The sequence below is a fragment of the Monodon monoceros genome, unplaced genomic scaffold (genome assembly GCF_005190385.1).
Source record: "Monodon monoceros isolate NGI ecotype Baffin Bay Population unplaced genomic scaffold, NGI_Narwhal_1 Super_Scaffold_7, whole genome shotgun sequence".
NCBI lineage: Eukaryota > Metazoa > Chordata > Mammalia > Artiodactyla > Monodontidae > Monodon > Monodon monoceros.
In genome coordinates, this window is record NW_021703784.1 from 15,163,625 (window position 1) to 15,190,486 (window position 26,862).

The following is a 26,862-nucleotide window of genomic DNA, read 5'->3' on the forward strand; positions in this document are numbered from 1 at the left end:
AGTTCACTGGTCTTTTGTCCTATATTCTTTTTAAAATTTTATTTATTTATTTATGGCTGCGTTGGGTCTTCGTTGCTACGTGCAGGCTTTCTCTGGTTGCGGTGAGCGGGGGCTACTCTTCATTGTGGTGCACGGGCTTCTCACCACGGTGGCCTCTCCCGTTGCAGAGCACGGGCTCTAGGCACGCGGGCCTCAGCAGCCATGGCACGAGGGCTTCAGCAGTTGTGGCACGCGGGTTCTCGAGCGCAGGCTCAGCAGTTGTGGCGCACGGGCCCAGTTGCTCCGCGGCATGTGGGATCCTCCCGAACCAGGGCTTGAACCCGTGTCCCCTGCATTGGCAGGCGGATTCCCAACCACTGCGCCACCAGGGAAGCCCCTGTCCTATATTCTTGAAGAAACTAGAGAAATAATGTTTTTTAAATGTACTTTTAAATATTTATTTTAATAAAATAATCCGTACTGTTATACTAAGATATTCAAATCTGTATTCTGCAGGCCCGTAAGTTTAGACTTGTTGCTTTATTCATTAATGTATACAGGATATACCCAACTTTGGTTAGCTTTCTGACTGTTGGGGCTCATTCATAACATTTTCTCCCGTTCTCTCTCAAAGGGGGAAAATGTTCATTCTTTAATCTGGGGAAGCTCTCTGATGTTGGCAGGTTTCCTCCTCCTCAAGTCTAGACACTTGGCCTCTATAGTAGCTTTGTATTCAGGAAAGTTCTCACCTCTGAATTGTAGACTTAGTGCAGATTCGCTGGTACTTGGCTAGTCAAGAGCCCTACAGTGATTGGTATTAGTAAACCCCATGTTGTATTGCTTGCCAAGCAGCTCGCATAGTCGGTGTGTCTGGCCATAGACTTTACATGACTGCACCGTTAAGACACAGACTGTCTTAACTGCCTTCTCACAGAATATCTACGCTTTCCAATTTATTTTTTTTCTGGGGGAGAGGGGAAAAAGAATCTTTTGCCCCTGTCTCCAGACTGATATTTAAATTTTGGCAGCTTTGGATCTGGTGTAATAAAATATTAAAGAGACTCGGAAGTTATTAGAACAGAAGTTTCAATTGCTTATTTCCCAGTTTGCAGTAAGGTTTAACTTAGGCCCTTTGTGTATTTTTAGTTACCTTTTTGAGTTAAACTGTCAGAAACTATCTTGCTTAGGTTAAAGATTTAGTTGTTAATTGTCCCGCCTCGTCCTACTTCACGTGTCAAAATCTACACATGGGATTTTAATTTGGAAATCCACAGTAATAGGAAGTTAATTCCACAGGGTCAGGTCTAATTTTTCATTTTAATGTACTCAATCCCTTTTATTTATTTATTTATATATTTGGCTGCGTTGGGTCTTCGTTGCTGCGCGTGGGCTTTTCTCTGGTTGTGGCGAGCGGGGGCTACTCTTCGTTGCTGTGCGTGGGCTTCTCGTTGCGGTGGCTTCTGTTGTTGCGGAGCGTGGGCTCTAGGTGCACAGGCTTCAGTAGTTGTGGCACGCGGGCTCAGTTGTTGTGGCTCACGGGCTCTAGAGCACAGGCTCAGTAGTTGTGGCACACCGGCTTAGTTGCTCCACGGCATGTGGTATCTTCCCGGGCCAGGGCTCGAACCCGTGTCCCCTGCATTGGCAGGAGGATTCTTAACCACTGCGCCACCAGGGAAGCCCCCCTTCTTTATCTTAGACTACTCACTGAAAATAACTTGGGTTGCCTTTAGTTTTAATGCAGAACTTTTATTAGGATTTTATGGTGCTGTATCTGTTTGGTCCTGGAGGTGTGTGTGGCGTTGTGGGTGGGGTGGGGGGCTGACCTTGTCTTCTTGATCTGTAGGGACTTAGAAAGATAGTTTCTATCGGTGTTGTTTTCAGGAAGCACAGTGGCAGAATACTGAAGTGCAAGTTTGTACAGACTTTAAAGAAGTGTAAGGTGGGCTATGAAGTTACAATGTTAAATTAGTTTCCGGTCTGCCCACATTGTTTCCAAAGTTCACTTTACATTTTAAAAGCCTTTACTGATTTTTAAAGCAAATATAGAGAATTGCATGAAAACACAGATCATCTGAGGGACATTTGAACTCGCAGAAATAATGAATGTAGAAGGAAGAGTCCTGCTGGCTAGGCGTTACAGGCTAGAAACCTGCATTTAAAGTTTAAACTGCTTGGGTAAGATGACTTATTTTCCTGGTTTATCCTTATATTTTTTACCCCTGTGTCCCTTTGCCATTATCGCCCACAACATAGAAGAATATTCTTTTGTTTATTGTAGTTTTATTTGAAAGAGAGACTAGAGTGTGGCTTATATAGGGGCAAGAGGGAGAATTGAGGTCTTTTCAACGTTAGGCATTTCTGTCAATGGACACGGCATGTGTCCTCTTTTAGGTCCTTTACTAACGTTTTCTAGCTTTCTCCATAAAATTCTCACACATTTTTGTAATGCTTTTTCCAAGGCTTGTGATAGTTTGTGGCTATTGTGAATGTGTTCTTTTAAAAATTATTATCATCACATCTTCTTATAAATTAATGTTGGTATATTAGAAAGTTACTGAATTTTTATATGCTGGGATCTCATAATTTATTTTGTACATAGGTTTTACTTATCCCTTCAGTGCTTCAGTTTCATCATCTATGAAACAAAGGGCTTGGGTTAGAATAAGATATTTCTAGTGTTAACATTACATGGTTCTGTGTTGAGGTAATGTCCTTTGTGTTGAGGTAATGTCCTTTACATACTTCAAGAGGTAAGTGGGAGTTGTACCACCCAACTACAGGCAAGTTCTGTGAATACAGCCAAACCTAGCTTTTGTTCATATGTGTTTGCATGTGTTTAACACACTCAGGTCTCTGTATAATGATTCTTGAACATCTTGAGGTAAAGAGTGAATACTTAACATTTTAAAAATAACTCTCGGGCCTCCCTGGTGGTGCAGTGGTTAAGAGTCCGCCTGCCGATGCAGGGGACACGGGTTCGTGCCCCGGTCTGGGAAGATCCCACGTGCCGCGGAGTGGCTGGACCCGTGAGCCATGGCTGCTGAGCCTGCGCGTCCGGAGCCTGTGCTCTGCAACAGGAGAGGCCGCAACAGTGAGAGGCCTGCGTACCACAAAAAAAAAAAAAAAAAAAAACCTCTCAAATGTACAGTTTCTTATTCTGGTTGAAATGGTTTACTATTATCTTTTCACCCTGCATTTTAGTTTGTTGCTGTGTTAGATTTACTGCATATTTTCTCTCCTAAAGATAGATGGTCTTTAAGTCACAGTTTTTATAAATATTTGCATCTCAAGTCAAATTTTTTCCTACAACATGGGTTTCATTTGGTGAGTTTCACTGGAGCAGGTTATGTTAAGAGAGCTTTCTACCACATGTTTATTCACTTCCATACCTCTGTCCCAAGTATCCTATGTGCCAGTGTCAGAAGATTCCCCTGGGAGTGTGAGTAGTATTCTTGGAGAATTATTTTAATATTTATTTCTGCTGGGTGGAGGGAAGCAGATGCTGTACTTGTTATCTCTGAGAATTCAATCCTAACCCCCAAGTATCCCTCAACAACATGGCATCTCTTTTATCTTTTATAAAAACATAGGTTATATGTTATCTAGATGGTGGTCAGGAATTTGCTTGAACAAACTGAAATGGCTAAATGAACTTTCACCCTAATTTGAATAGGGGTCCAGAAAATGAATTCAGGGCAAAGGTTGGCAGAGGTCATATTTGGGGTGGCCTTGAGCTAGTACCAATACGTGTGTATTTAAATTGTGGTAAGATTAACCCTAACATAAAACGTGTCATTTTACCTGTTTTTCAGTATACAGTTAAGTAGTGTTAAGTACATTCACATTGTTGTGCAACCAAACTCCAAAACTTTTTTCGTCTTGCAAAACCGAAACTCTATGCCCATTAAAAAATACCCCATTTCCCCTTCCCCCCAGCCCCTGGCAACCACCATTCCACTTTCTGTTTCTATGAGTTTGAACCATTAGTTATTTTATGAGAACTTGACCTCCTTTATGTCAGCTAAATGGATTTTGAGGATGAAGAAGAGAGTAATGGATTACTGTAAAACCAGTAGCCATCCTCCATAATCACATGAGTGTTGGTAGTTGCCAAGCCTGAGATTGGAGCAACAGCCAGTCTTCAGTAACGTGGAGTCTGGAAATTCCTGTTCCTTTTGTTGAGGAAGAGGAAGAGGACGATAGTTAGTGACTGACAGTTACGGGGCACTTACTGCTTGCCTGAGGTTGGAGGAAAGACCTGCTTCTTCTAGAATGAAAAAGAAAAGGCAAATTTGGGTGCATGAAGATATCTAGAGACATGACATTGAGGAAATTCTTCATGTCTGTTTTCTCTATCAAGCACAAGAGTGGGTCATTTGTTGAAAGTTAGGGATTTGAGCTTGACTAGAGGGCTTGAAGAAAGTGACAGAAGTTTGGAATTGCTAGGAAACAGGGTAGGGACCCATCAGGAATAAGTAGAATAATAATAATAGTGTTGGTACTAATAACAACAATAAGAACAGCCAATATTTATTAGTTATCTGTTCTATGCCAGCTACTGTTCTAGGTGATATATCTTTTAACCTTTATAGCAACTTTATTAAAGTAGTTGTTCTACAGATGTGAAACTAAGTGGTAGGGTTGGGATTCCAATTTCATTCTCTTGCCTCAAGCCCAGGCTCTTCTTTCTGCACCGTTAATGACATTGGGATTCTCTACTTGATATCAAAAGCCAGAAGTTTAGAGTGTAACAAAAAAATTGTTCTTCAGACAAAGGTGGAAGAGTGGACTGAAAAAAATGTATATATCCAAAATATAATAAATATATTGATGCTTTTTCCCCCCAACCAGACTGATTGATGCCCTTGATGGGTTGCTTCACTAACTGAAGTGAGCTACCACAGCCCTGTAGAAACCCAGACCTGGTTATGTGACTTGACAGTTAGAGGTATCTGAAATTATAAACTCATTTTCTCCGTAAAGCCTGTGTGTCTAAAATACTGAATTGAGGTTAATGCTAGTAGGTCCTTCAGTTTCTGTGCAGGAGTAAATGAGGACCTTTTTATTTGTAGTTATACTATTCATTGAATAGGCATTAGTTGCACTGATTTTTTTGGGTGTGTTAAGGGACTGCATTACAAAGTATAATTGTTTTAAACAATAATATCTTTATGCATGTACATTATTGCTCTATATAAATGCAAAATTTATTAAAAAGATAGCCCCTTAGAATCATATGTACAAGCTTAAGTACTTGTTTTGCTTTTATTGGATGTGTATAAAGGAACTTCCAGAGATGTAGGTGAACAAATGGAGGCCAAAAAAATTCTGATGTAAAGCAAATCAAAACAGATTAAGTTATAACAAAACCTCTGCTGACTAGCATTTTAATGTCCAGATGGACAAGCAAGCTCTTATTAATTTACCAAGGGTAAACTCATCTAGTTTGATCAGTTAATTAATTTCTAGGCTGTAATTAGTTTATATGAATACCCTTATTACTCAGATGGAAAAACTCATTGCTGTGTTATGCTTTAGATTTACATTGCCTAAAACTATAGAATGTAGCTTTGCTCCTCAAATCAGTATGTCAGATTACTTACAATTCAAACTGAGCACTTAACCTTTTCCAGGTTCAGCCCTTTTAAACTTGGTCATACGTCATGTGCTAAATGTATCCTGTGTACTCTCTACCTTGTTAGGATGCTAACTCTTTGATTTTAATATAAGGAAAAGAGCTATCAATAAAGTATGACATGAAATTACAGTATAGATGGATTTTATCAACTTGGTAAACACAAACTACTATACAATAGGGCTTTGTTGCAGACTCTTTTTATAAGTGGAAAACCCTTCCAAAAGACGTTTTTGAAGTTTTCTATGAAGAAAGATTGCTAGTGAATGAAAAGAACCTTTTGTAGACCTCTACTTGGGAGTCTGGTAACTGGTACTTCGGGATTCTATACACAGAGCTCCAAGGCTGGGAGAATATCTCAGAGTAAAGCTATCTAAGTTTTGCATCCAAAGCTATTAATTTCTTCAATTATGAGAAGAAACCACAGATTGTGTAATGGCCTTGGTATTTTGTTGGTACGGAGAGGATGATCTCAGAAGACTCGTAAGCCTATGTTGGGATGTGTGTGACACGTGCCTTTTCTCCGATTTTTTTTATTTCAACAGTTGCAGACACATTTTTGAAACCGTAGATATATCCTAAGTTAGCAAATCTGAATCAGTGCACAAAGCGACCATTTTTGCCAGTACCAAATGCATACTTTGCTGAGTTTTCTAATCTGGGCTCCAGAGTTTATACATAGCAAATTCTAACATTTGCCAAGTTCTGTTATGACCCAGAGGGGAGTAGAGCAAAGTGGGATGAAGAATCTGGAAAAGCAAGCTGCCTATAGGGTAAATTGCATTTTGGAATTTGCTTCCATGTGGATTTTCTCCTCATGGACCACTGTGATGTTTAGCAGGCTGAGCTGGAAAGGTCATATTGTACAAGATGAAGAACAATAAATGGTCTGTTCAGTGACTTAGTCTTAAGCCTCCTGCAGTGCTGACCAACGGCTGCAATAGCCATTTTTCCTCTGGGATAGAAGAGTTTGGCTGTCATCTTTTGGGGAATATGGTAATTTGTAGCCATTGCTTTCAGCGTGGTGGGGAGATCTGACGCGCAAAGGCTTTATTCCAGTGGCTTATAGCTCCTTTTTTTCATGAACTGCTGTTTCTTTAGTCTTAAGAATATGTTTCAAAAAATGCATATGAATATTAAATCCAGTTAATTCATTTTCATTTTGCCAAAGAGAACTTGAATTTACCTCTTCCTACATGACATTGACCTCATCTTTTTATTTTTTTAATTTTAACCTTAAGACATTGGCTCTAGAAATAGTTTGTTGTTTTTTCCTTTAAATCGGTACAGTTTCCTTTACCTTGGGTTGTGGTGCAGTTCTAAACCATGTTTAAAATACGTACAAGGGGGCTTCCCTGGTGGCTCAGTGGTTAAGAATCTGCCTGCCAATGCAGGGGACACAGGTTCGAGCCCTGGTCTGGGAAGATCCCACATGCCGCGGAGCAACTAAGCCCATGCGCCACAACTATTGAGCCTGTGCTCTAGAGCCCGCAAGCCACAACTACTGAGCCCAACTACCACAACTACTGAAGCCTGCGCTCCTGGAGCCTGTGCTCCGCAACAAGGGAAGTCACTGCAGTGAGAAGCCCACGCACCTCAAGGAAGAGTAGCCCCTGCTCACTGCAACTAGAGAAAGACCACGCAGCAAGGAAGACCTAACACAGCCAGAAATAAACAAATAAAATAAATAAATTTAAAAAAAATACGTACAAGGGCATAGAGCCCAATAGAGTTTAAGAGATGTGAAGAATCTGGGGCAAAAGTTACTGTTTCTAGTAAGTTTAAGTTCCCTCTGATTTGCTTTGTGGGAAGTGTATTAATTAAGGACATTTTCCAAAGCATTTCCATCCAAGTAAATATGATATTTTACATGGCTGCCTTTTAAAAACATAGATGTATTCCTGACATTATTTATCTTTTTTTAGTAAGTGAAATAGCTTAAAGTGAGTGGTGAGTAATTTCTTTGACAGTAATATGGTAGATTAGATGTGCAGAGAATTCCCTTCTGGTCAGAACATTTTAAAATGAAGCTGGGGAAAAATATATGTAAAATACTGAAGCCCATGTGAGAAAAACAACTGAAGGCCTTGAAAGGACTAGAAAGCATGATTCCACAATGTAGAGTAAGCATTGATGGTGGTGTTTGTGCTGAGGGTTTCCTATGGCTTTAGAGCCAAAGGGAGGAGGGACAAGAGAAGAAAATAGTGTCCAAGCAGAGTGGGAGGTCATATTAGAAACTGCCCTATATAAAACTGGGATCCTAGAAAGGTGACTTCTCAGTGGATGAGTAGGAGAAAAAATTCCCTGCATACAGAGACTTGCATATTAATGCCTTGGATCTGAATGGAGAAGGGGAAAAAGTCTCCCAAGAAACTGCCTAAACAGAAGCTTGCCCTCACATGGATTTGCAGCCAGGATTTTGCACTACCTGTAAGGCCTGAAAATCTCTCAGCTGCTAACTTTGTTGTTAGTAGTCCTAGTTGGTTGTGATTCCCAGAGTCTGGGAGAATCAAATTTAAATGTCTGTGGACAGACCTCAAAAATTTTTATGGATAAAGTTGCAAGAGATGTGAGCTTGCACAAGAAGACAAGCAGCTGTAGCAGATCATATTTTCCAAAGATGGCTGCCGCAGTATTTCCCAACCCATGTGCCCTTCTAGAACCTTGCTATTCTGCTATCAAGAAGTAGAGTCTGGGGCTTCCCTGGTGGCGCAGTGGTTGAGAGTCCGCCTGCCGATGCAGGGGACACGGGTTTGTGCCCCCGTCCGGGAAGATCCCACATGCCGCGGAGTGGCTGGGCCCGTGAGCCATGGCCGCTGAGCCTGCGCGTCCGGAGCCTGTGCTCCGCAAAGGGAGAGGCCACAACAGTGAGAGGCCCGCGTACCGCAAAAAAAAAAAAAAAAAAAAAAAAAGTAGAGTCTGTCTCATTCCACTGAACCTAGCCAGGGCTTTCTGACTGCTTTGACCAAAAGTCAGTCAACACGGAAGTGATATTATGTGAATTCTGAGGCTGAGTCATAGAAATGCCACACACCTTCCTTGCCCTCTTGGGATGCTCATTATTGGAACCCATCACCATGCTGTGAAAAAGCCCATGCAGTCCATGGAGAGACACATGTGGAGATGAACTGAGGCCTAAGCTGCCAGCTGCCAGCCGGTGCTAATTTACCAGCCTTGTGAGAAGCCTCTGGAAACTGGATCCTCCAACTTCCTGTCAAGCAGCCCTAGGTGGTGCCACATGGAACAGAAACAAGCTGTCCTTTCTGAGCCCTGGGCAGATTGCAAATTTGTGAGCAAAATAAGTGATTGCTGTTGTTTGAATGCACAAAGTTCTGGGGAGGTTTGTTACATAGTGTTAGATAACTAAAACATCAGCGGTAATCATTAGTCTTGTAAAGACTATAGATGTTTAAAGAAATAAAAGAGGGGATTAAAATTACGGTATGGTGAAGAGACTCAAAATTGTTGAGGAAGGTGTGAAAGAAGAGCTCAGTCTTAGCAGAACTTCTAGAAATAATAAACAAATGACGGGGGCTTCCCTGGTGGCGCAGTGATTAAGAATCTGCCTGCCAATGCAGGGGACACAGGTTCGATCCCTGGTCTGGGAAGATCCCACATGCCGTGGAACAGCGAAGCCTGTGCGCCACAACTACTGAGCCTGCGCTCTAGAGCCTGCAAGCCACAACTGCTGAGCCCACGTGCCACAACTACTGAAGCCCGCGTGCCTATTGCCCGTGCTCCGCAACAAGAGAAGCCATCGCAATGAGAAGCCTGCGCACTGCAGCAAAGAGCAACCTCCGCTCGCTGCAACTAGAGGAGCCCGCGTGTGGCAACAAAGACCCAACGCAGCCAAAAATAAATAAATAAATAAATTTAAAGAAAAAAATGACAAAACACAATGGAAAGATGATATAGATTGGATAGAATTCAAGAGTGAAGTGGAAGATAGATCTGAAGAAAATTTCTGAAATTTAGTACAGAGAAAGAAGAGATGGGACATATGAGGTTTAGTGGCACGGAGAATAAGATACCACATATGTCTGATTTAGCAGTTATCAAACTTTTTGATATTAGGACTTCTTACACTCTTAAAAATTATTGAGAACCCAAAATTGCTTTCTTTCCCCACAAATCGGATTTTGTCTCTGAATCTTAAACATATTCTTGGATTGGTGGCTCATTTCCACCAGACCGTTCAACTTTAGCATTTGTCTCATCCCCAGTGGCTTTTCCAGAACTACCACCTTCACCATGAAGCTCAAACTTAGTCCCAGTTCAAACTTAGACTTCTTCAGCATTTTTACTTTTCTCACAAAGACATCATGGAGTGGATAAATAGATTGGCAAGCCTTTTCTGTCTTTTCCAATGCTGTCTGGAATCAATTTATTGACCACTTTTCCAAGTCATTTGTCTGCACCTCTCAGTTCATGATTACTACCATCATCTTCCAAGTTTGGTGGACCTGTTGATGCTCAGTCTGAGAGGTTTTCTGCATCAGAGTGTTGTGTTTTTAAGTAAAACCAACACAGAATAGACAAAGCAAGTAACCACTGGTAGTCTTGACATCAACATGAGCTTCAATCATGGTCTGCCATTTTGACCACGGAGCACATTTTGTCATGGCTAAGATCCATTCCATGGAAATTAGTCAGGCAGTTTTTGCCTTGAACATCCTCAGTAATTAGCTTGACTTTTCAAAATGTGACTTCATCCTTCTGCAGATCAGCAAGGCTCACTTCAAAAATACTACCCTTGAAGCCATCAGATGTGATTTTCATTCCTTGAGTTCTTGTAACTAGTGGTTTTCCAGTACTTCTTATAGTGACCATACTGGTGCTTTTATGTCATACCAATTTTTCTTAGGAAATGGATCAACTACTTTCTTCTTGACTCCCATTTTGCTGCCTTTTGTAAGGCGCTTGTTCTTTTTTTTTTTTCACAGTAGGAGAAAAATCACTTATAATATGCTTTTATCACCTTCATATAGTCTAGGTAATTTGCGCTAGACTAAAAGTGAGGCCTCCTAGAAGGGCGCCTGTTCTTGGCGACCGCCATGGTGCTGCTCATAGAGCCAAAAGGGCCAAGTTGCTTTTTCGTATGTGGGTTACACTTATAATTTGGAGATGTTTCTGCATATCTGTTATAGTTCAATAAAAAAAATTTACTTAAAAAAAGACACCATAAAGAGAGTGAAAAAATAAGCCACAACTTGAGAGAAGATGTACTGACAAAGTTCATCTAGAATATAAAAGAACTTTTCAAATTAAAAAGAAAGAAAATAGGAAAGTCGCGAACAAGTTTATTTCACAGAGGCTGAAATAAATGGTCCGTGAACATATGAAAAGATCCTCAACCTTTTCAGCAATCAAGGAAATACAAATTAAAACAGCGAGGAACTCTTTGCTCCCCACCACTCACCAGACTGGGAAAAATGAGAAATAACAGTTGTTGGTGATGATATGCAACAGTGGGAACAGTCCCACTGTTGGATATGACCATTTTGGAAAACAATTTGGCTTTACTTATTGGTTCCTAAATATATACCCTAGTGAAACTTTTGTGTTCATGGCCCTGGAGACAAGTATAAGAATATTTAAAATACTGTTCATAATAGCTAAAAATGCAAACAACCTAAATGTCCAGCAACTGTGAAGCAATAATAAAGATGGTATATTTGTAAAAGAATGACTATTTAGCATAAATATTGTGAATTAGGTACCACTGCGTGCATCTTCATGGAGGAATATTATAAATACATTATAAGGATCAAAAAAGGCAGTTAACAATGATCAGTCTGATTCTCTTGATATAAAATTTAAAAACAGGCAAATCGGGGCTTCCCTGGTGGCGCAGTGGTTGAGAGTCCGCCTGCCGTTGCAGGGGACGCGGGTTCGTGCCCCGGTCCGGGAAGATCCCACATGCCGCGGAGAGGCTGGGTCCGTGAGCCATGGCCGCTGAGCCTGTGCGTCCGGAGCCTGTGCTCTGCAGCGGGAGAGGCCAAAACAGTGGGAGGCCTGCGTACTGCAAAAAAAAAATAAAATAAAATAAAAAAATAAAAATAAAAACAGGCAAATCTAATATGTTGTTTGGTGATACATATAGGGTAAAATTGTAAGGAAAAGCAAAGGAATGATAATATAAGTTTTAGCATAGTGATTGTCTTGAGATAGGGACTACAATAGAAAAGCACATAAGGAACTGTGGTTTGTATGTGACGTATTTCACAATAAAAATTTCTATGAGCATATTGTTAAAAAGAACCCCAGAGTGATTTTTTTCTAAGGAAAGATTTGGTCATGCAAAATACTAGTTCTTAATTAATCTTTTGGTAGGTGTTCTTACATAGAAAATCCTCTGGTAAATATATCTTGAATTTATTTTTCACGGTTTCTTCATGTCAACCTTGCTAAGTAGGGAGCATGACTAGGAAGAAGATGAAACAAGGAGGATTTATCCACAAGTTCAACAAGTTCAGGGGTTGTAGCCTTAGAATGAGAAATTAGGCCTCTTATCCTACCTGTCTTAAAATTGACTTACGATTTTTAAAAACAAAAGACTGTTCTTAGTTTATTTTTTTGGTAAGCAGCAGAGGCACTCTTTTGCCTCTACCCCTAGCCTGAGTGTGCTGTTTTTAAAAATCTCCATGCATTGACATCTCTTCCTTTTCTGAAGGAATGCTAAAGCCAATAATTACACACAGACCTGACCTACTTTGGAGGAACCAGAGGACAAAGAAACCCTCACTTTTCTTTATCCTTTTTTGGTTAAAAAGCAGAGATTTGGGGAGGTGAGGGCCAGAACTTCCTATATCTATCCTTTGAAGAGTCTAACACAGTTTGTCCTTGTTTCATATATTAGAAGTTTCCCCGTGTGTGTTGCCTGTAGACTAATGGACTTAATGCTAATGAATCCTTTGCATATCTGCTGATCTAGAAGTGTTTGGCCCTTTCCCAAGGGCACTATAGCTTTGAGAAAATAGGAGGAAAGAATTTATTGATTTTTTTTAATTGTCTTCTTTTATGTATTTGATTTTGTAAGCACCTCAGTCCTTTCTTTTTTAAAAGAAGTAGTTAGGATCTAACATACACAGCTACGTTAATGAATGAATTAACTGGAATAAAAATTTGGAGTAGTCGTCCCCTTTAGTAATTGTTGTGGTTGCCTAGTAACCGTTACTCCAGTTCTTTCTTAGTTCTATTTCTCTGTTGTTATTTTGCTAAGTTGGTAGGTTATTTTCATCTCAATTTTTAATATTTGCTTTATCAATTGACCTTTTTAAAAATAATTTTAAAAGTTCTCCCTAAATCACAAGCAGAAATCTTTTTGGTTTGGTTCATTAATAGTTGCTATTAATAATTAATAGTTGCTAAATAATTATAAATAGTTGCTCTGGGTTCTGGGTCCTAGGTCCTGTGTTGGGTGCTTGAGACTTTACAAAACCCATTGTTTTGTGTAATTAACACCAACCTTAAGAGAGTAAGGTGAATATCAACATCTAGAATATCAAGAACTAGGAGACAAGACAGTATATGTAAGGACAGATCAGTGGAATAGGTTCAGGAGTCCAGAAGTAAAAGCCAAATGTGGTCATTTGACTTTTGACAGAGTGCCAAGACAATTAAATGGAGAAAGAATAGTTTTTTCAACAAATGATGGTGGGACAACTGGATATCCACATGCAAAAGAGTGAACTTGGACCCCTGCTTTACACCATACACAAAAATTAGCTGAAAATGGATCAAAGATATAAATGTAAGAGCTAAAACTGTAAAACTCTTAGAAGAAAACATGGGAGTAAATCTTTGTGATCTGGAGTTAGGCAGTGGTTTCTTAGGTAGGACACCAAAAGCACAAGGGACAAAAGAAAAAACGTTAAATTGAAGCACATCAAAATTAGAAACTTTTGTGCTGTACACAATACCATCAAAAAAGTGAAAGACAAATCACAGAATGAAGAGAAAGTATTTGCAAACCATATATCTGATAAGGGATTTGTATTGCAAATATATAAAGAACTCTTACAACTCAATAATAAAAAGACAACCTAATTAAAAAATGAACAGAAGGTATACAGCTGCCCAATAAACACATAAAAAGATGCTCAACATTATTAGTCATTAGGAAAATGAGAATTAAAACCACAATGAAATATCACTTCGTACCCTTCAGGATGGCTATAATTAAAAAAAGATGGACAATAACAAGTATTGGTGAGGATGTGGAGAAATTAGAACCTTCTCCTGCATTTCTGGTAGGAACGTAAAATAATGTAGCCTGTTTGTCATTTCCTAGCTAGAAGAAGGATAGTGCCATTAATAGAAATTGGGAAATGAGAAATAGGGATAATGAAATTGGATTTTGTACAGTTGAATTAAAGATGTCTCTGGGACATTCAGGTGTTATGGTACCCACTGCTTAAAACTTTTTAATCATAGCTTTCAGGATAAAGTCCTCCAAATTACTTTCTTTCCTAGGGCCTATGAGGCCCTCCTCAGTCTGGTCTTCCTTCTCTACCCTGTTCTAAGCACACTTGTTTTCTTTCAGTCTTTGTTTGCCATGCTACCCCAATTTTGGGACCTTTGACCATTCCTCCCCCCAGTTAACGCCTGTTCATCTATCAGAGCTCAGTTAAGTATCGCTTCCTCATGGGAGTCACTGCCGACTCCCCAGTCAAGGTAGGAGCAGCACACATTTTTATTTCACGGTTTCTGTGGGTCAGGAGACCCTCTGCTCAGGGTCTCATAAAGCTGTAATCAAGGTATTGGGTGGGTTGCATTCTTATCTGGAGGCCCCAGTGGGGAAGAACCCTCTCCAAAGACCATTCAGACTACTGGTAGAGTTTATTTTTTTGTGGCTTTATGACTGACTTTTTGCTGGCTGTTGGCTGGAGGCTGCCCACAGGTTCTAGAGAGGTGGCCTACAGTTCTTTGAGACCATCCACAGTTCCTTTTCTTAGGAGCTTCTCAAACATGGCCACTTGCTTCATCAGGACTTCCAGCTTGATGGAGGGGAGAGAAGAGATTACACAAAATCATGAATGAATGTATGGTGTGTGCAATCACTGGAGGTTGGTCACCTTAGGGTCTGTCTGCTACATCTTATGACTTCTGTAGAGAATATTTAATTTTGAGTAGGACTGCACCCAGTGAGTCTGTTTTGATGAAAGCTAGTCAGAGAGTACATCCCAAATATCAGCTTAACCTGGTGGAGCTGGTTGTAGTGAAAAGAACAAACCTTGTAATAATTGGCATTATGTTAAACGAAGGAAGGTAGAGGTGTTCGTGAGCATACCAGCAGAAGATGAAGAAAGAAGTTGGAGGAGAGGTGAAGTACTGTGATGTATGTTCCTGGTTTCAAAATTTTGCTGACTTCTGATTCTGTCATTCATTCCTTTGTTAGTCAGTTTACTATGTTTATATTTAAGAACTCCTTACCGTAAAATCTAGTTTTGAGAGGCAGCAAAACATAGTGTGTAGTTAAGGGTTCAGGTTCTAGAGCTCAAATGCTTGGGTTCAAATTCTGCCTCTGCTATTTAGTACCGTATAACCTGGGCAAATTACCTGGTTGGTTTGTGCGTCAGTTTTAAATGGGAATGATAGTAGTACCTACTTCACAGGGTTGTTGTGGAGATTGAGTTAATGCCTATAATTATTGTTATTTTTTTCAAGTGTGATAACTGTTCCATAGTTATGTTTTAAGATAAGAGAGTGGATCCTTTTAGAGGTACATACTGAAATATTTACAAATGAAATGATATGGCAATTGGGATTTTGGAGGAAATTGGTAGAGGTATAGATGAAACAAGATTGACCATGAGTTAAAAATCGTTGAAGCTGATTGATGATTTAATTGTATTACTGTCTACTTTTATATATATTTGAAATTTTTCATAATAAAAAGTAACTGCCTTGGCACGTATTAAGTGCTTAATAAATTTAAAGCTATTTTTATTATGTTTAATATGTTGGGATTAACTTGTCTAAAACAAAGAAAAAATATAAAACTAACTTGACACTTCAATTTTCTCATTTCTAAGATTCTTTTTATAGATGGAAACTATCAAATTTGGATAAGATTCTTAGACTTGGATTTTTGGTTTCTATATTGACATCTTCCTAATTTGTTTATAATTTATGGCTTAATTAGTTTAATTGTGGCCTGCATCACATTCCATTTAATTTAGACTACCATTGTTTGTTCTGTAAGTGGAATGGAAATTAATAATATTATTGATTATCAGTTTTCTTAGTCTTAGTGGTAGGAGATATTGATTTTACCAATAGAGAAAATATTAGCAGCAAAAATGCCAAGGCTTTCCTAGGTAGACAGTGGTGTTATGCTTCAATGTATTTAATTGCTGTTTAAGTAAGAAAGGTAATACTTAAGAGCTTACTCACTGAGGTTATCTCAAATGTGGTAAATACATCTTTCTGCTTATCATATCGTCCTATATTATATAGCACTGTAAAACTAGATGGCTTAAATATTTTAGTTGTTCAAGATTGAGAACTGTTTGGTGATTCTGATTGATTTTATGTGAATGAACCTTGGAACTTAAAAAAATAAAATAAAAATGTAAAAGAAGCAATACCAGAGTCTCTCAGAGTTCTACTTAGGAATTGGCATGGTGAGACCTTGTCTTGATAACTCTGCCTGCAGGTCACTTACAGTCACACCTTTCATTTAGTAGATAAGGACCTTGAGGACTATAGAGGTAAGGTGATATGCCCAAGGTCACAAATGTTTCTAGATCTCAACTCACTCCAGTTCTCTTTTTGCTGTCCCAGTGATTTCTGAATTGTTCTCCAGAGCCCTAGGGTTCTGAAAAGTTTTGTCTGTCTCTGAACCTCTTACCCAGAGTTAACCAGAGTAGGTGCTTCTCCCATTCCTCATCTTACGTATTAGAGCTTCTATGAGATTTTGTTCAGAGGGAAAAAGATTCTGCTACTGTATGTGTTAGTTTTTATGTCTTTCCTACCAGAACTCTTTATTCTGTGCCATCTTCTACTCAGAAAAGTACATTTGATTTACTGGAATTTTCTTTGACTTTGTTTCAAAGAATGCAAGTATGATCTCTAAAGAAATCTGTGACCCAGAGATCTCAGGAGAATTCAAAGAGATCTTTAAATAGGGAGGGATAGGGCTTCCCTGGTGGCATAGTGGTTAAGAATCTGCCTGCCAATGCAGGAGACACGACACAGGTTCGATCCCTGGCCCAGGAATATCCCACATGCCGCGGAGCAACTAAGCCCATGTGCCACAACTACTGAGCCTGCGCTCTAGAGCCCGTGAGCCACAGTTACTGAGCCCATGTGCCACAACTACTGAAGCCACGCGCCTAGAGCCTGTGCTCCACAAGAGAAGCCACTGCAGTGAGAAGCCCATGCACCACAACGAAGAGTAGCCCCCGCTCACCGCAACTAGAGAAAGCCCGCACAGCGAAGACACAACGCAGCCAAAAATAAAATAAATAAAAAGAAAATAAATTAAAAAAAGAATAGGGAGGGATAATTACTTTTAGTTTGAAGTTATTATCAATTAACATTTTATTTTCTTTTCCCCCCGCTCTCTATTCTCCCTTCATTTCTCATCTCATAAATCTTGTTCCTTGTGATTTTTTGGATGATGTTTCTTATGGTCTGTTACTTTCCTAAAAAGATATTTATGCAAATATGTCTGTCTTAAATGAAACAATTTCTGATGTCTGGAGATTCTTTTGGGTCTCTTTGGCAGTGAATTAGGAGTCATATCCATTTGCTTAAAAACAATACTGTCATGAGATCAAAAGAGGGCCCAGTAGACAGTGTAATAAATAGGTTGGTTTTTGCTTAAATTGTGGATGCTTTTAATGATTTTTTTAAAAACCCTCACTGTTATTAACTATACTTAATATTTTAGTGAATTAATACATAATTATGGTAGCTTATTTAAAAGTAAAATCCTTGCTGGTACTTCTAGTAGCTTTGTAGAATTCTAGACTTGTACTGTAATGTCAATTTAGGACTATTATAGAAAGTCAGAATTTAGGATGCATGTAATCCTGCTAAGGGAAAGGACGAACAATCTTATTAAATGTTAACTGTGATATGAAGTACATACTTCATGTAGTTGTGTTTTTACATTTAATATGGGTATAATAATGTTAACATACATGTGATATGTATTGGGTTGGCCAAAAAGTTCATTCAGTTTTAAGTAAAAATAAAAGTCATTTTCACCAAGAACTGAATTGAACAACGTATTCACTAACTGAACAAACGTTTTGGCCAATCTAATAGCAATAATCCGTATAATAATGAGCTATACTTTGCTGAAACAGTTTTTCACATTTTTTTCTATGGCACTGTTGTTTATCAACATTCCTCCTCCTGCCGTTAAAATAAATATCAGAAATTTGAGAATTAATTAATGTTCCAGTTAGACTATCCAGGCGAGTGATTTAAGTCAGTTAAACTTCACTGTTCACTTCACATGAGACACAGACATTCATTATGGAAATGAAATCTGTTTGGTTTGAAAATGTGATGACTACTTAATAAAAGGAACTCATTGAAGTCAGAATAAATGCAAGAAGCCACCACACAAAAATATTCCCATTTTGGTGGAATCCCAGGGGGGCATTTCCTGCCAGCACTTATGGTTTGCAGCTGGGATTAGGAAAACCCCTCAGAAGGTACTTGGTGCAGTGTTCCTGATGGGCACAGGGAAGCTGGCTCTAACTCTGGGCTGCTGCAGGGAAGACAGACAGCCCAGTGTTATAACCATTCAGACTAGAAATGCCTGGCTTGACGAGGATGTACATCTTCACAATTAGCTCACAGTACTGACATCTAAGGATGCATGACAGGTAAGAGTTTCAGAAGTAGGGAGGGTAAGATGCTTATCTGATAATGGAGATTGCTTCCTATTTTCCCTTAGTCTTCATTACCAAATAATTGGGAGATGCAAAGAGATGAGGAATTTAGAATGGTTTTTCAACTGTTATTGTGTTCCCTTGGTTCAATCAACCTCCTGCTACTGCAGGCTATGTTATTAGGCTTTGGGGGCATATTAATATAATTTAAAACAATTTAAAATATGAACTGTTGCTGACTTTGTTCACTGGGAACAACACTACCATTCATTGTAAGGTTAGCAAGATACTCAGTGTAATAAATCTCCATTGGGGAGATTAGCTCTCTTTCCAGCTGGTGATTTAAAAAGCTTTGAGTGTTCCAGGTGCTGCATCTAAATGTGCCTAACAGTACACAGACTCCTTGACAAATACCGTTCGTGGGAAGAGCACAATCCTTCTGTGAGTCTGTGTTATTTTTACCTATGAGCTGGCACTCTAGGAAGGAGTAGCATGTACTTCATTAAGAAAATTCATCTTGAAATCCATTCAGCTTTCTGCTTCCTTCTGACCTCACAGTCCAGGCCATTGCCAAGTTCTTTACTCACATGTCCAGTCTTTCTTCTCTGGCACGAAAATTTCATCTTTCATAGCTTAATTTCCTACCATAACTTTAAATTTCTCCTTGGACTAACTGCTGTTCTGTTTTTCTTTTATTTCAAAACATTTCTGTAACAATTAGTATTGTTTCATTATACCATTTGCTTTGGTAGCCACTTTAAACTATTAGGACTTCCTTGTTAAACCATTTAGCTCTTACCCTTTTCCTCCCCATTTCTCTGTGCTTTTCTGCCCAATCCCTCCTCTCTGCTCAAAGCTCCTGTTTGCCCTCCAATCTTCTTTGGGCCTTTCCCTCTTTCCTGCCCTTCCTTTAAATTCTTCCTTTAAAAAAGGCTTCAGGGCATCCTTTTAAATAGCTCCCTTAGAATTCAGCCCTCAGTCTCAATCTAAATCCCCCTCTTAGACTTCTGAGATTTGGTCAATCCAAAATAAATACCTGAAAATGGAACGGGGACTGATACATTGTAAGTAATTCTAACCTTACCTTCATGTTTTTTATCAACTCCATCCTCTTCTCCTATCTCCCCCCATCCCTTTTTAAAGATCTTTTTGTTCAGTTCATTTAAGTGGTAAACCTACAGGCCAGGAGTTGATTTAATGTTCTGTAAAGCATACAAAGTATTGTTGGCACCATGTAAATGTTAAGATAACAACAACAATAATGTCAGTTAGGCTGAGGGAGTTGCCCATTGTGTTAGAGACATTCCTAGGACTTCTGTTTTCTGAGACGGTAAATGTTAACCAGATGGGAATTACTGGAACTGAGAAGTTATTTTCTTTTTTGCCTTAAAAATGTCCCTTCTACGCCTTGAATTCCAAGTCGTCACCAGAAAATTTTCATTTATTAATTATGCGCGATATACCGTGTTCCACCTTAGAAATACTTCCAAGAATAATGCATGTTTCATGGTATATTTTGTCACTGCAGGTAAGCTCTCAATTCTCTATCCCCCAGACATTGTGCATGCGTGAATTATTTTATTTTCCCTGTTCAGTACAGCCCAAACAGAGAAGTATAGAAAAATAAAAATCACCTAAAGACCGGCTAGATATTTTAAACAATAGTTGAATCTTTTTTTTTCTTTTTCTTTTATTTAAAACTATAGTTGACTCTTGAACAACACCGGGATTAATCCACATAAAACTTACTGTTGGCCCTCCACATCCCTGATTCCTCCACATCTGTGGAGTCAACCAGCCATGGACTGTGTAGTACTGTAGTGTTTACTATCAAGAAAAATCCATGTATAAGTGGGCCCTAGCAGTTAAAACCCACATTGTTCAGGGTCAACTGTATTTCCTTTGGGATTCATTGAGAGCTGATTGACCATTATCGTTGGTGGTCATGTTGAATCCTCCTGTCTGAAGTTGGCTAGAATCCTAACATCTCAGTCATTCCTTAGGCTTGACAGCTGCATATTTTCCCAGAAACAGTTATGATGGTATGTAAAATGGATGGAGTAATGGGTTCTTTCCAAATGTATGTCTTTGCCCCTTAGTACTTGATCTGAATATTTGTTACAAACTAAAATACCAACTCCTTGATTGGTTCCAGCGCAAAGGTCAGGATCTTCCCAAGAGTATGACCAGCCTACGTCCTGACCGTGGTACGTATGGTACATCTTTAATCGTGGCCATTTAGTGCTTGGCTGGTTTAGCCTTATAGTCTAGCTTGTGTAGTTTGTGGTGGTTTTGGGTTGCATTAAACCTGTTTCCTGATGACAATTCTATTTTCTAGTAAGTTTAAAAGGAAAAAGCTTTTCACCAAGGCTCATTGCAAAGACATTTAAATTCCTTTTCTAGAAGCCATCTCAACTGAGAATGAATTAATTCTTATAGAAGGAATTAAGTCCTACAGGAAAAAAAATTTGAGTTAAGATTTTCTCAGTTTTCCCCAAAGGTGGTACTGAAACCGTGCAACTCAGATTGGGACTTGAACCCACGGTCTTTTAATTGAGATGACACACCTGGTCTCAGGACTTAATGAAGCTCAGTTTCTTGATGTCTCGTCACAGAAAGAGTTCAGTGAGAGACAAAGTGATTGGTAAGAAGTGGATTTATTTAGAGTGAAACACACTCCACAGACAGAATGTGGGCCATCGCAGAAGGTGAGAGGCCCTGAAATATGACATGATTAGTTTTTATGGGCTGGGTAATTTCGTAGCCTAATGAGTGGGAGAATTATTCCAATTATTTTGGGGAAGGGGTGGGGATTTCCAGGAATTGGGCCACTGCTTACTTTTTGACCTTTTATGGTTAGCCTCAGACTGTCATGGCTCTGGTGGGTGTGTCATTTAGCATATGCTAATGTATTACAATGAGCATATAATGAGGCTTAAGGTCCAGTGGAAGTCACGTCTTCCGCCATCTTGGACTTAGTTGGTTCTAACCAGTTTTTGTCATGTCCTATGGCTATGTCATTCTTTTAAAGGTTGTGTTCTGCCCCCTTCCCTCCTGTTTCAGTACCATTCTAGATACCTAGGCAAGAAGTTAATTCATTACATACAGTGATGCCTTGTTGTTCTCAATGTTTGATCCAGGGACCCCAGAGTCTCCAAAACTCTTTCAGTGAGTCCCTAGGTCAAAACTGTTTTTATAAATATTGAAACATTATTTTCATTTTTCACTCTCATTCTCTCATAATTATGCAGTGGAGATTTCAAAAGACCACCTGATGTTTGATGATATGATTACTCTGATGGCTGATGAAATGTGTGCATGTGTATCCTTCTGCTTTAAAATTTTGTTTTAATTTCTGATTGTAATTTTAATCTAATTTCTAAGTAAATATTGATAGATATTACCCATATAAACAAAACTTCTTTGAAAGTTCTCAGTAATTTTTAAGAGAAGGAATCCCAAGACCAAAAAGTTTGAGAACTGCTGTAAAACTGAGTGTAAAACTTAATTGTCTCACAGAATCCCTGTTGAGAGTAGCTGCTAGTGAGCTGCTCGAGGGCACTGCCTTAAGCCAGTCAGTTGCTCAGTAAACAATTTTTAATGGAATTAAATTGAGTTCTTGGAATGCAACTTTTGAGACCTTATTTGAGATTCTCCCCGAGGCAGTGTTGAGCATTGAGTGCCTTGTAGCCTGCCAAGTTTCTTTGAGATAGGTGGCTGGCAATTCTCAGTATTAGGTCAAGTATTTCAGAAGTCATTTTCGTGGAATACTGGCTTTAATTGGTAGCTTATCGGTATCATCTAGACCAGTGCTGTCCAATAAAATGAGGGCCATGTATATAATTTTTACTTTTTGAGTAGTCATATGTCAAAAAGTAAAAACAGGTGAAATTAGTTAGGTTCCCCCCACCCCTCTTTATTGAAGTGTAATTAACAAATAGAATTGTAAGATACTTAAATTTGTTCAATGGGATGTTTTGATATGTATGCACTGTGAAAGGGTTTACCCCTTGAGTTAATTAACATATCTATCACCTGACATATTTATCTTTTTTTCTATTTGGTGAGAATATTTAAGTTTTACTCTCAACAGATTTCAATGATACAGCACAGTGTTATCAACTGTAGTCATCATTTTTTACATTAGATCCTCAGACCTTATTCATTTTATAACTGAAAGTTTGTACCCATTTACCAACCTCTCCCTATTTTCCCCACCTCTCAGCCCCTGGCAACCACTTTTCTACTTTCTGTTTCTATGAGTTTGGCTCTTTCTTTCTTTTGTTCGTTTGTTCTTTTGTTCTTTTTTAAATTTTACATGTAGGTGATACCATGCGGTCATGTGATATTTGTCTTTGACTTATTTCACTTAGGATAATGTCCTCCAAGTTCATCCACTGGTTGCAAATGACAGGATTTCCTTTTTTAAGGCTCAGTAATATTCAGTAGTGTACATACACCACATTTTTTTATCCATTCATCTGTGATGGACGCTTAGGTCATTTCTGGTGCCTTGACTGTTGAATGAACATCAGAGTACAGATAATCTCTTTGAGATAATGATTTTGTTTCCTTTCGTTTCCCACCCAGAAGTGAGATTGCTGGATCATATGGTAGTTTTATTTTTTAATTTCTTGAGGAACCTCCATACTGTTTTCAGAGTGGCTGTACCAGTTTACATTCCCACCACCAGTGTAAAAGGGTTCCCCTTTCTCCATTTCCTTGCCAGCATTTATCTTTTTTTTTTTTTTTTTTTTTTGCGGTGCGCGGGCCTCTCACTGTTGTGGCCTCTCCTGTTGTGGAGCACGCGCAGGCTTAGCGGCCGTGGCTCACGGGCCCAGCCGCTCCGCGGCATGTGGGATCCTCCCAGACCGGGGCACGAATCCGTGTCCCCTGCATCGGCAGGAGGACTCTCAACCACTGCGCCACCAAGGGAAGCCCTCTTTTGTGTTTTTGATGGTAGACATCCTAACAGGCAGGAGGTGGTGTCTCATTGTGGTTTTGATTTGCATTTCCCTGGTGACTAGTGATGTTGAATACCATTTCATGTACCTGTTGGCCATTTGTATGTCCTCCTTGGAAAAATGTCTGTTTAGGTCCTTTGCCCATTTTTGAATTGGGGTTTTTTTTTTAAACTGAGTTGTATGAATTCCTTCTATATTTTGGTTAGTAATCCCTTATCGGATATGTGATTTGTAAATATTTTTCCCATTCCATAGGATTGCCTTTTCATTGAAATTAGTTTTAATAATATATTTTATTTACCTAGTATATCCAGAATGTTATTTCTACATGTAATCAATGTACAAATTATCAGTAAGATAGTTTATATTCCCTTTTTAATATTAAGTCTTTGAAATCTGGTGTATATTTTACGTGCACATTTCAAGTGCTCAGTAATCACATGTGGCTGGTGCCTACTATATTAGACAGCACACTGTGTGTGATCTGACACAGTGATGAGGAGTAGAAATGCTCGTGGTCGCGGGTCATATGGTTCAAGACTTATTAGGAGGTCAAGCAGCTGGTAGGACTTGTTAATGATTCTGCTGTTGTTCCTTATAAAATTCTCTTCCTTCTTTTCTGCCCATCTCAATTCTGTCTCTTCTCAAGTTCTCTCTTCTTTGTGAAGTCTTTCCCTATGTCTACTTATTCTCCCCCCAAGTGAAGGTCATACTTCATCCTCTTTTCTACTTACACTGTGTACATAGCTTTACTGATTGTATTTCCCATGTTGTATAGTTGGCTGTTTCACATATGTCTTTCCTCTACTAGATTGTGAGCTCATTGAAGTGAAGGCTGTGTCTGGTTAAACTCTGAAACTCAAGCTACACCCACCTCATTTTATCACATTCCATCATTAGGCAGGGCTTAACTCTGAATTGAGCTGAAATTTGTCTGCCTGTGCCTTTCTCCCATTAGTCTTCATTCTACATCTGAAACAGCTCCAAACAAAGTTATTGTTACGTTGGTCATTCATACATTCGAATCATCTACCACATATAGTTCCATACTGTCTTTATATCCTTGGGCTAAACTTTTTAGTATTGACATTTTTGCTTCCCTGTTTTTTCTTTTTCCTTTTTTTCTCAATTAGTATAAATTTTATTTTCTTCCCCCAGTGTATAGAATCATAGAATTTTAAGAACTGAAAGGGGCTAGAATTTGCCTAGTCCTGGTCCTTCGTCCAACTAATATTCATTGATTACATACTGATTGAGTAATTGAAGCTGAGATATAGAGATATTGGGGGGCACCCCAATATTTTGAGTATTTCACTGAGAATAATGAAGAAGTTTAGATTTAGTAATTTTAAAAAGTCTTTCATCGTTCATTCTGTTTTTAAATATGTATGCTGCTGAGTGTCTTAAGAATTATGAGCAAAGTAGAAAGCTGTTTTATGCTGAAGCAGTGTATATACAGCACAGAAAGATCTCCAGATTTTTGGAGGGTTATCATTAAGAATTTGATTCCAAAGCTGAGATACCTGGGCTTCAATCTTGGCTCTACCACATACTAGCTATAAATTACTTAATCTTGGGTAATTACTTATTCTCTTTGTGTCTCAGTTTCCATATTTGTAGAATAAGGTTGATAATAATATGGAGTGTTGTAAGGTTTAAATGAGTCAGTACTTGCAAAGCACTAAGGATTATGCCTGGCGTACAGTTAGTGTTCAGTATATAGTAACTGCTGCTGGTACCACCACCACCATCACCACTACTACTACTGTTATTGAGTTACAGAAGCACCTGGTGAGGTGTGGGATGCACCTGTGGAATTTCTGGTCCGCCCTTACTAAGTCATCACTTACTTATGATATAAGCTTCTTGTCTTAATAAGAGGCCCTACATACCATTCTCTGCACCCAGCATGATTTGCCTAAAATGTAACCGCATCTGCAGAGTAATGAAGTATTTTGTCCTGGGGTTTTACTGTAGCAGCAATTTAAGAAATGGCAGAAGACCCATTAGCTTTAGGAGTCTGTTCCTTTGAGACCAACTTGCTAGGAATCCATTTCCTGTCTTCCTCCCTCCCTTCCTCCCCCCCTCCCTCCCTCCCTTCGTTCCTTTCTTCACTGGGTCTTTGTTGCTGTGTGCAGGCTTTCTCTAGTTGCGGTGAGTGGGGGCTACTCTTCGTCGTGGTGCGTAGGCGTCTCATTGCGGTGACTTCTCTTGTTGCAGAGCACGGGCTCTAGGCGTGTGGGCTTCAGTAGTTGTGGCATGTGGGCTTCAGTAGTTGTGGCTCGCGGGCTCTTGAGAGCAGGCTCAGTAGTTGTGGCGCATGGGCTTAGTTGCTCCGTGGCATGTGGAATCTTCCCGGACCAGGGCTCGAACCTGTGTCCCCTGCATTGGCAGGCAGATTCTTAACCACTGCGCCACCAGGGAAGTCCATTTTCTGTCTTTCTAAAAAGAGTGAATTTATTTTCTTCATTGGCATTCTGTAAACAAAATACTGGCAGTTTGTATTTTGTGGAATACGTTTTAAAGTGGATTTAATTTTCCTTAGTAAACTCCTTTTAATAATGCATCAGAGGGCTTCCCTGGTGGCTCAGTGGTTAAGAATCTGCCTGCCAATGCAGGGGACACGGGTTCGAGCCCTGGTCCAGGAAGATCCCACATGCTGCAGAGCAGCTAAGCCTGTGCGCCACAACTGCTAAGCCCGTGTGCCTAGAGTCCATGCTCTCCAACAAGAGAAGCCACCGCAGCGAAGAGTAGGCCCCGCTCGCCACAACTAGATAAAGCCCGTGTGCAGCAAGGAAGATGCAACACAGCCAAAAATAAATAAATAAAATAAATAAATTTGTTAAAAAATAATAAATAATGCATCAGAGTAAATTTTCTTTCTCTGTTGTCAGGTTGCTATCAAGATCATAGATAAGACCCAGCTGGATGAAGAAAACTTGAAGAAGATTTTCCGAGAAGTTCAAATTATGAAGATGCTTTGCCACCCCCATATTATCAGGCTTTACCAGGTAGGATCACTAGTGTTGTAGCGTATGGTAACAAAGAACCCAGAATGGTCACTTGGGTCTGTGGTTACTTTTGAAGGGAAGGTGGATGGGTGAACATCTGCAACTTTTTTTTGTTTCTATGTTCATATATTCATCCTACTATTTATCCTACCCTATTATCCCCCAACTCAGTACTTCTGTTTCCCTTGGGTATTTACTGGTAAGGTCTAACTTACCTAAGTAGGCCCTTATAATTTGTTCTTTAAAACTTGGATGCCATTCTTAGAGTTACACAAAAAGGTTATTTACAAGATGATGAGAACTTACTTATTTAGGTCAGAACCTTAAAGCAGAATGGGAAACCCAGAAGGAACAGAATTTTGAGGGGTGAAAGTAATATTAATTTTTACAATATTTAAATACTAATTTCTGTGATCATG

General features: G+C 39.3%; 1 protein-coding gene and 1 pseudogene across 4 annotated transcripts in view; one reads left to right on the forward strand and one right to left on the reverse strand.

Moving 5' to 3' along the window:
- SIK3 (SIK family kinase 3) overlaps positions 1-26,862 on the forward strand; it is a 290,388-nt gene that overhangs the window by 159,988 nt on the left and 103,538 nt on the right. For all 4 annotated transcript variants that reach the window (XM_029207075.1, XM_029207076.1, XM_029207072.1 and 1 more), the window contains one exon: positions 26,327-26,443. In XM_029207075.1, the coding sequence (XP_029062908.1) occupies positions 26,402-26,443 (42 nt within the window). In that variant the 5' untranslated portion in view covers positions 26,327-26,401. The remainder of the gene's footprint in view (positions 1-26,326; positions 26,444-26,862) is intronic.
- On the reverse strand, positions 9,351-12,645 carry LOC114886532 (annotated as a pseudogene).